At 43.4% G+C, this 10,858-nt stretch overlaps 1 protein-coding gene across 2 annotated transcripts in view; it reads left to right on the top strand.

The window, feature by feature from the left end:
- The window catches only part of dock1 (dedicator of cytokinesis 1), a 170,895-nt gene that overhangs the window by 68,556 nt on the left and 91,481 nt on the right, over positions 1 to 10,858 (top strand). For both annotated transcript variants that reach the window (XM_053413680.1, XM_053413681.1), the window contains exons 26-27: positions 4,426 to 4,553; positions 6,013 to 6,108. In XM_053413680.1, coding sequence (XP_053269655.1) covers positions 4,426 to 4,553; positions 6,013 to 6,108 — 224 coding nt within the window. The remainder of the gene's footprint in view (positions 1 to 4,425; positions 4,554 to 6,012; positions 6,109 to 10,858) is intronic.

A 10,858-nucleotide genomic window follows, 5' to 3' on the forward strand; every position in this document is an offset into this window, starting at 1 on the left:
GCAGTCACATAATTGCCTCTTGTAGTAAATTAAATGCAAAACTCCTAACCCACAGTGATTTAATGTGGCCGGCTGGGAGAACACATGCCCCAGAGCGACCGGCCAGAGCTAAAGAGGTGGACAACAATTATCCACTTGCACGGTCGCTCTCTGCCTCCGTCATCAGCAGATGTTCGCTTCAGCATGAATGTACAGAAAACAAATGATGAAGTGGAAATTATACACAGTGTAATGGCATGTTTACCACATAGAATCATCTCTGATATTAAAAACAACAAAGTGTAAATGTATCTGCCTCACCTCAATGATCCTTTCAGACTTTAGCAACATAAAATGGTCTGATTGGTGTTTTGGCCAGTTTAGTGAGTAACAGCTAAAGTGCAACGCTCAGTGTGGCGTCCTCCAGTCATTACTATTGATCTGTTGGTGTAATTGTGGACAAGCAGGCCTCCCCGATGCTTGTTGATGGATTTCTGATCAGCAGGAGGACTTGTTGCGGTGATGTAGACTCTCTATTAGTGTTTGAGGTGCATGTGTGTTTTCAAGTAGTGTGAAACCAGGGATGGAGAATGCTTGAATGCATTTAACACCACTATCAAGCTGAGCTCCACTTTTGAGATGTTTTATTCCAAAAATGTCCATTGCAAGGAACTTCTGAGTTAGCCAGGGGGTTTTCAAAGGAGACGTACCACGTTTATTTTTTATTTCCCTTTCCTGTGTAGATTTTGTTTGTGTATGTTAAAGATCTGCAAATTAAAAGCTTAAAGACTTAATTTGAGGAAGCTCCTCTGCCAATGAAGCTCCTGAGACGCCTCTGAACATTAGAGCATGACAACCTTCTCAGGTAATTACCCAAACTCAATGTAAGAACCTCTATATGAATACATGTCTCCTTTAAGACCCATTTGGCTTGATTCACCATTACGTCTTCCTTTCGAGTTTAATCTTAAAATAGGGTAAGGTCCAAAGAAAACTCAGCTGGTCCTTCACAGTTTCCCTTACCCGACCAATACCATTCTGAAATATACTGGAATTCTTGGAGCAATACATTTCCAGACAGAGCTATTTACCTTGATAATCCACCGTCAATATTGAGTTTCTTAGAAGTCTACACCTGCTCATCAACATGCATGGAATGTATCCTCTGATGAATGTGTTTTCTCTCCTGTAGACTGCACAATGATTAATATATTGGCACTTCCTGTGCCTTGGCATGCCCGAAAATAGTATTCTCCAGTCCCAGATGGGCCTGAGCTCTTTTGTAAAGGACAACTTTAGAGAACAAGACACATCCCTCTCTCCATGGGCTGCATCTATAAGTTGGAATGTGTGTTGAATTTGATGGGTGTGAATACGCAGTTAACTGCTGCAGATGAAAGCAAAATGAACTGAGAAAAGAGGGAAGTGTTTTTTCTTTTATTTCAGAGGATAAACATTGTCTCACCTTCACTGTTGATGATATAAAAGGAGAGAGCGTGACAGATGCATAAATCACTTGCAAATGGGCTCATTGGAAGAGAACAAATATGTCAGCTGCTCTCAAAATCAGTGTAGCGGCTAAAATCTGTTTGTGCTGGAAGTTTGTTGAGAGACCTCATGGCCTGGCTTGATAGTTCCAGTCTGCTTGTCCCACTCCCACCCTGCAACTACTGTGTGTGAGCGAAGTGAGAGTTCACGTATGTACAGCATGTATGCATGTGCTCACATGTTTGTGTCCGTTTGTCCATCCTGTGTGTTTTGAGTTTGGGACGAGGCACAAAGAGAACAAGGACTGAGGCCCCGAAAACCAAGGCAGTAAACTAGCCACACTGTGGTGCACGGTGTTCAGCAAAGACAGTTCTGTTTTCACTTAGAAATTGTGGAGCATTTTCAGTTGTTGGGTCAGAGCATTTTATTTATGTTCTTCAGCAAAGTGACATTTGGGTTCAGCCTATACCAGGCAGCCAAATGGATCCAATTCTGGTTCAAAGTGAAATATCTTGACAACCGTTTCACCGAGATGAATCCTAATGACATTGGTGACTCTGCAAGTTTTTGACAAAATTACCAACCGTCAAGTTCCTGAAGGATATTGGTTTGTTTTATATAGTATTTGGAGTAGATAAGGATAGTCCTCAGAGTATAGATATTCTTTATGCTGATGACCTCCTTGTCCTTTGCAGTGGTACCACAAAGAGGCCACAGTGTCAACTACACAAGATACCTCAAACTGAACAGAGACGATTGCCATGGCATTTGCTGTGCAGAATCCCACCAACACTCTAACAGTGATAATCTGCAATACATTATTGTGGTACATTAACTCAATGATTAATGTCCCTTTCAGATTTTCTAAAGGGATTAAAAAGGATATTAGCAGCCATGGAAGATGTACTAGAATGCTAGAAGATGATAATTGTATAAATAATATACTTTTTAAAAATCTAACTTCAATGATAATTTTTTTATCAGTGCAATTTAAATGTCCTATATATGTAATCCTGTTATATTGGATATATAATTATTATGTAATTATATTTTTATGTGACCATGCATTTATATTGGTTGTTGTTATTGCTTATATGTATATTTGTTGTACGTAGGAATGATGCATGTGTTGCCCGAGTATGTATAAGTATCGACTTTCCTTTCTTCATCAGTCAGCTCTACATGCAGTTCCCTAAATAATAGGATTGGAGAATCTTGTTTAGATTCATATTCAGTTTCCCTGAGCATCGTTTGTCATTCCACCTTGAGCAGTGGTGACAGTTGGCAAAGCTTTGTGTTTTTTTTGTGTGTGTTTGTCGCTTTTGATTAGTGTATTTAAGCTCTAATTTTATGTCTGAAGCAGGGACATTGTATTGATTTTGAATTGAAATCCATTGAGCAGCCATTTGGCGCTGCGGCGTCTCTCCACCATGTTATTATAGCAGTTGTTATTTGAAGAGGGCTGTTGTCCCTGTTGTCTGCCACAGCTTCATTTTGTGTCCTGCTCTTTCTTCTCCTGTTCTTATCTTTTAAAGGTCTCTTACTTTTCGGATGTTTTATCTGAAGCTTTACCTGTGTACTTTTCTGTTCTGTTGGAAAAAGATTGCCAATGCATTGCAAGTTTTTTATAATATATTTTTTTTGTATTTCTTTATCTTCTTTGCAGATTATTTATTGGTTTATATTCATTCGACAAGTCACATTTAGCTCTGGATAGATATTAGTAGTTTGACTGCTTTCCTCTCTATAAATCTACAAAATATCACTTGAGCCTGTAACCGTTAACCCTCATCTTTTAAATAAACCAGGCACACTCCAGGTTTTTTAATGACACCCTCCCCCTACCCCCCAGACACATACATATGCACAGTGCCACTAAGATTGGAATCAGAAGGTTTAATAAAAAATATGATAATTTTATGGCCGACTGCCTTAGGTTTACCCTTCATGAGAATACTCGCTGGCTTATCACCTCCGTCCCTCCATGTCAAATCCCCAACCAAATTCCCCACCCTCTACGCTTTGGAACTCACTGTTTGATGTTGCCGTCATCATCGGCAAATCTCTCTGGTTTGGTTGCTTTATTGTGCTGAGTTAATTAAATTCTAACTGTTGCTTTATTTTTGCTTTAAGCTTCTATTTAAGGCTCAAATAAATGATGATTATAAACTGTTTTATTGTTCGTGCTTTAACTTCTCAAAATTACAAGGTTTGATGTCCACACCATTGTTCCCCTCTGCAGCAGTGATAGATAAGGTGCTTTGTATAACGACACCATGACAGTGGATATTATTGGAGCAGAGGTGGGTTTGGTCTATTTTGGTTAAATTCTTCCTGCTGATACGGAGTATGTAATTAGCTGTCGTGTCACGTCAGTAGGTGGTTTGATAATTATAATTATTTTACCTCCATGATATTTAAATGGCTCCGGGTGTCATTTGCGTGTTCTACTCGTGTCTGTGTGGGTTTCCTCCAGGTACTCGGGCCTCCTCCGGCTTTATCGCAGAATCTTAATTGATCGTAGGTGTGAATGTGAGTTTGAATGGCGGTTGGTCTCTGCATGTTGCCCCTGTAGCCTGCCGTCCTGTCCAGGGTGTAGCCCCGCCTCTCGCCCAATGTCAGCTGGGATTGGCTCCAGCTCCCTCAGTGTCCCTCAAGAGGATAAGCAGTGTAGAAGATGGATAAATCTAAGGAGTTTTATTTGATGGCTTTGTTTGATTATTGTCACACTGTTATACCTTAATTTCTCTGAGGAGTCTTTTCCACTGTTGTTTTAATAAACTCTTTACATTGTTTTGATTTAATCCTCTGAGCTGTGAGGAAGCCATTAACGAGATGCGCACGTCTGCAGCTACGCCGCGTCGACCATATGCTGCTCTGCCTCCTGCGATCGCTCATCTGCTCCTACGTGTCGGGCGGCATCTTCAACGCGTGTTCTCTTTTCTGCCGTCCCTGCAGATTGCCGAGAGATCCTCCTGCCGCTGATGACGGAGCAGCTGAAGTTCCACCTGGAGAAGCGGGAGGAACCGAAGGCTTGCTGCCAGCTGCTCAGTGACATCCTGGAGGTGCTCTACAGGAAGGATGTGGTGAGGAACACAGCTCGTACAGCTTCATGTACTTTTATCTCCCTCAGGGATAAACAGCAGCACAACAAGGGAATCCAGCCAAACAGTGACAGAGGAGCCAGTTTTGACTTGTTATTTTACCAAGTAGTCATTAATCACTTATTTATTTCATTGCCCTTTTCAGGGTGTCTGTTTGAAAAAGCCCAAAAGTTGTCTGTGCTCAGTGATCCAATGCTCAGCGGGGGAGGGCCATCTTGAACAGTATGAACGTCCTCTGTGTTTTAGACCTATAAAAGCATGTAACAATCTGGTCTGAATAATCACACACACACACACACACACACACACACACACACACACACACACACACACACACTCTCGTATTTCTGCTTCCTCTCACTGCCTTGCCCTCTCTTACATATCTGTTTGATACTACATACCTTCTTTTAGACTTAAATGTGCCTGAAGTGAAAAAAAATTTCTTCAGGACTTTTTCTTTGTGCGCTTACTTTTCATGGGGATTTGAAACAGCCCTGTACGATCTGGGAATAATGTGTGTTTTCGCCAAAAAGACGTGCTTCAGACTGGCCGGGCTGAAAGGCAATATCTGAAACTTCCAGACAGTTTAGACTCCCCGGTGCGGGGACATGTGTGAATCTTTTGGTGTCAGTGTATGTGCACAGACTTGCATGGAGGATTTCTTCAACTTTAAAAGGGAGCAGTGTGAATTATTGAAAGTTTAGGTTGATTCGGCAGAGCTCGGTCTGCTCCGTGGACCCCCCCCCCCCCCACCACCACCCCACACACACACAGGTAGAGACAGTTAGAAACAGCCCCTCAGCTCACTCAAACTAATAAGCAGCTGAAAGTACTGATGACAGTGCTGAGGTCCCCAGGGTGTTTCCCCTCCCAAAAGCTGGGATTTGCAGAGTGTGAATCGTTTTGACCGCATCAGTCGTATTTGGCAGGACTCTCAGGACAAAATGTTTTCAAATTAATACCTTCAGCCTCAAGTTTATGAAAATTAAATAGATTTATTAGCATCTTTCACATCAGTTGATGAGGACAATGCCGTTTATTCAAAAAGCAGCTAAGTCCCTTTTTTTTTTTAATCAGATTGTGGTTTAATCCAAAACTATGAGATAAATACATGCTTTTAGCAGTCATCAATGACTTTCTGGTTTCCCTTCTTTCTTTGGTAATGTACTTGCCTATTTGTGCAGATATTTTGCAGAATGTTCATGAGTCACAATGTCTGTCTGAATCAATAGCAACTTCCGAATAAAGGTTTCAAGGTTCTGTTTAAATTCATCACCTTACATGACATTTAATAATCATTCATTCAAATTCTATTGCGAAGCAGATGGAGCGGCTAATATTTGGAGTGAGAAGTAGCTTGAAATACATTTAGAAGTACTCAGCATTTTTTTCAAATCCCTCCTACGTTTGTGTGTTGATACGCGTGTTGTTGTTTTTGCAGGGTCCAACCCAGTGGCACGTGCAGATCATCATGGAGAAGCTGCTCCGAACAGTTAACAGGACAGTTATTACCATGGGCCGCGACTCCCCTCACATCGTAAGTCTGCTTCTCTAACTGTTTATTTTCCATATGCCCGACAACTGACATCTGTTGTTCTTTTCCTTTCACTTGTAAACATGTACTCATGTTCTCTCACATTCAATTTTAGAGGCTTGTGTACGACAACGAGCGTAACTCCCCCAGGCTCGGTGCAACTTCAGTTCAGCTTCATTCCAAAGCTCTCATTAAAGACAAACTACCTCTGCAGATCACAAGCGCATTTTAAGAGAAGCTTTGATCTGCTCACGTCTTCCTGCAGTCACCGGTGTTTCAGCCTGTGTGTGTGTGTTTTGCTGTTTCGTCATTTCTCTTTTGAGTGTGTGTGTGTTTACTCGTTTATGTGCCTGATTCCTCAGTTATGAGAACCTTTCTGATGTTCTGTGCTGTATTTTAATCACGCCTAAACCCCCTCTTCCTGCCCCTCCCTTCGCCATTAGCATCCTTCCCCCAATCACACTCGCTCCGCTCGAGCGGGGTGGCAATTAATGCACTTTTCAGTCATCGTATAAGTCCGCTGTTTGCCTTGTGTGCATCGCAAAGCCTTCATCCATTTTCATGAGTCCAAACAGTCCCGTGGACGTTAACCTCTGGATTCTTTGATTTCCTGTTGCCTCCTGTTGCTGTTGTGTATATGATGGAAAATTGAAAGTGAAACTTCAGTATAGAACATATTCAGATATAAATACTTGTCTATGACTATTACAGGACAGATACATCCAGATAAAAGACGAGAGAGACATCCGTTCTGAATTTCCAGTACAGGGGGGGAGTTGTCTAATACTGACTGGTTGATACTCTCACCAGTTGACGCAGCATCCTTTCTTCTCCCATCAGGTCATTTATAATATTTGCAGGGGAATGTGTGCACGCACAACACCCTGTCTCCGTCTGGGCAGCTGCAGGAATCGGCTTCACTTGTAAAAACCGAAGCTTCTCTGCTTTTACCACCAGTAGCTGAGCAGCACCAGGCATCACACACTAATCATCCTGTGTTTGTTTGCGAGCGGTTGTTTGTTATGTCACAGTACTGTAATACTGACGCAGCACTCATCCGCTGTCTCCCGTGTCCTCTCCTACACTCTTCCTCCTCCTCTTCCTCCTCCTCCTCTCTCACATACTCTCTAAGTTGCAGTGAAGTGATTCTGGAGCTGCTCTCGGTCTCTCAGTCCAAAGGCATTACAGCGAAGCCGATCCCATAGAGGGGTAACCCTCTGTTGTGTCGAATATTGCCAGTGTGCATCACACTGATTAATAAAAAGCTAATGAAGCTGTGAGTTGGGGCGAGCCATCCCTGCTGCTCCTTTTACTCCCGGCCAGCTTCCTGGAGGGATACAGACTCCCACTTACTCTCCCTCTCTGGCTCTCAAGTTGTTGTTGTGAGTTGTTATGCCAGTGATGCAAATCTTGCATGGTCCAGAGAGAATGTTTTTACGAGTTGGCGGTAAAGACATCGTTCGAACTCCGGAGCAGCTGCCTCACCTGATCCTGCCATTCCCCCAACCCTGTTATTTTCACTGCTGTGGGGTTCCTCTGATCTCATATTTCAGATATGGAACTTGCCAGCCACTTAGACTAAAAGCCCATCGACGCTCATGAAGGCTGCACTGCTAAGTCTCCTCGCCGCTGTATTATATTAAGTGCATCCCTTCCAGCTGAAATAGCGTTCCCGGCTTCCAGCTGTGGCCGCTGAAAGGAACCACGGCAGAGCAGGTGCCTTTCTGGTTAATGAAACTGCTCTACCCACGACCTTCCGGTGGCCCTTACCGAAACCATTTACTTTGTATACTGTACATGTGCTGCTGCCCTCTGCCTCACTTTGCCACACTATACAGTATACCGCTCGCTTTAATTGTCCCCGCTGACCCCTGCCTCTCCTGTCAGCTGCTGTCTCAATAGCTCGGTAGCCACTGCACTTGACTGCCTTGACATTTCTAAGCACCTGCATAATATTCAGCATCAGCGAGGAGCGTCCCTTCAAACGGAGTGAGTTAGAGGTCACATCAAAGCCCCGTCTCTCTGAGAGCACCGTGGCTCTTTAACTCCAACACTATCCATATTAGAGGGCTCCAGACGGAAGATGCATTCAAAGCCGGTCCCGCAATCATTATTTAATGATCACTAAGGTTGGTGTGAATTTTTAACGGCGACGAGACCCAGTTTGTGCTGCGAGACGAGTCGCAGCTTTCTAATCAGAGGACTGTTGTTTTCCGCCTCCGAGTCCCGCTTCCTACTCTGCAGGCTGCAGCTCACACAACACGGCCGCCATCCACAGACCTTGTTCTTCTGAGTGGCGTTCTCGTACATTCAGATTTATGCATTAATGTTGTACTCTGCCTCCCAGCCCTCCCTCTCTCTGTCTTCCCTTTACCACCTTCTCCCCTGGTGGCGGTGGACGCAGAATGATGATGAGAAGGGTTTAATTGCCGGCTTTGGTGGTGGGGGTGTGTGTGTCAGTTTTTGTTGTGTGTTGTCACTGCAGTGCAGCGCCTGTTAGCGACTTAGACGCACATGCCGCAAGTTTGCATGGTCGGACATCCTAGCGGGCTGCAGCTTTATATTCATGTCCACCCTCACTCAGGTTGAGACGAGTCCTTGTGAATACATTTACATTAGGAGAGGAGCAGAAACATTTTCGCCCGTCCCTGCTGAAAACGCCAAGTTCTACCGTTATGCCCTTGAATTATTTTTTTTTTTCTCGAGTATAAGCGTCCAGATGAGCCCTGCAGATAAAAAAACGGATTGAAAGCTGCGACTGGAAAAAGCTGCACATTTGACAAATCCAAGAAAACCCATTGAAACAACCCTTTATGTTCGTCTTAGCCTGTTCTGTTATCCCTACTGAGGTCGTATTGTTAGTTATGTACTGACACGTCAACATTAATAAATAACCAACATACCTGAGGTGAAATCGGATACTTTGCTCGACTGCTTCAACTCAACTTTGACCAAATGACTCGTTTTAACTTTTAATAGCTTCTTTTTTTCCGAGACAGAGTTTGTGTCTTCTTCACAGTCGTCCTGCAATGTGCAGAAGAAATGGGGGGAAGCTGCAGTGGAAGGACTCTGGATTATTGATTGACAGTATGGGGCTGACCGGCTATAGGGGCTACAGGATTTCTTTGCTGCATGCACTTACTGACCAACCACCGTATAAATAGCAGCACAGCCATGTCAGACATTTAATCAGACGGGATTCTTCTCCTTTATCTTCCTGTATCACTTTCTTTATCTCTCTGTCTTAATATCTTTGTGTCCACATTTTTTCTCAAAGTGCATCCTCGCCTCTCTCTTTCTGTCCTGTCTCTCTCTTGCGCTCTCTCCCTCTCTCTCCCTCTCTCTCCCACTGGCCAGACAGCTGCAGAGCTCATACAGAAAAGAAGCATAGTGGGATATGGCACTGCATCATAATTCCTCAAACATTCACTTATCACTCACTCATGCACATCTCCTCGCCTCCCCTGTGCTCAAAACTTTGACTGAGAGTTCCCCTGGGGTTTTTGACCCTGTGACGACTCGTATCAAACGCGTGCTCACTTTGTTTAAACGACCAGGTCTTTCATGCTGATTCACGTCACCTTGAAATAACAGTGGACAGATCTAAATGGGTATCAGAGACCGAGATGTAGAGCTGCACTGGGCATCTTGTTTGTGCTCTTGGTGGTGTGCTGTAAACAGGGGGAGGGGAGCCCTGTGGAGATGGCCCCTCTGTGGGTGAGAGGAGGAGAAGGGGGAGGCAGCACTGGCCTCCACGAGCAACACTGGCTCCAGGAGCTTCGTGCATCTGTGTTAGGATGACTCTGCACCTCTTGGGCATTTGTCCCCAGTTTACCTTATGACCTCACCTCATTGCTGGTCTGCACCAACATCAAGCTGCTGCATTTTACCCACACTCCAATGCATGGACACGCCTGAAGCGAGGAGGGAAAAAGCCAGATCTGTGCTGTGAGTCTAAGCCTTGGATCAGGAGCAGGTTCTAAGGCCGTTTGTGTTTTTGCACCAGAAGCCTTTTTGCTGCTTATCCCCTGGTTGTATTCATGTTATGCCATTTGACAACATAAAAGACATTTGAATTTTTGTGTATCTTCAACCTTGAAATGTGCAGCGTTGATTGTTTTCAATACAGAACTTGCAAACTGTGTGCCCTATGTGAAATCCTAAATTAGTTTCTACAAGGTTGGTTCCCCCCTAATTAAAAAAATAACATATTTCACTTACCCCTTGTCAGCCATGCAGATAGTTTGGTTCTGTTTGCCCAGGGTGTGAGATATGTGTCTCTGGGTTTTTGCTTGCAAAAGCAATTCAATAGAAGTAAGTGAAATTAAGACAACATAATTTAAATCTAACATTGATATTTAAACTAGTTCTATTTTACTTTAACAGATGTAAGTGAGATATCGTTTTCTTCCAATTCAAAATGAACACACCCTTTAATTGAGCTGCTTTCAGACATGTAGTGAACTCTGGATTATCTCCTAAAAATCCCCGGAAGGCCTATAGGGGAGAATTCAAATGTCCGAGTGAGTTGCTGCGGACACAGTTTCTCCAACCATCTAATAACTCTGGATATTGTCCAAATGAGTGGATTCCAAATGGAAACATCTCTGCACCCGTTCCGCAAAAGACACTCAGTCTACTTCCTGCTTTGAGAGCTCTGTAGATGTCTTGTTTTTATTTTTCACATTTTGCATATTAAATATCTTTATCATTTTTTTTCTTCCTCTTTAAAAAAACAGTATAAAATACACAG

Source organism: Pleuronectes platessa, chromosome 21 (genome assembly GCF_947347685.1).
Source record: "Pleuronectes platessa chromosome 21, fPlePla1.1, whole genome shotgun sequence".
NCBI classification, from domain to species: domain Eukaryota; kingdom Metazoa; phylum Chordata; class Actinopteri; order Pleuronectiformes; family Pleuronectidae; genus Pleuronectes; species Pleuronectes platessa.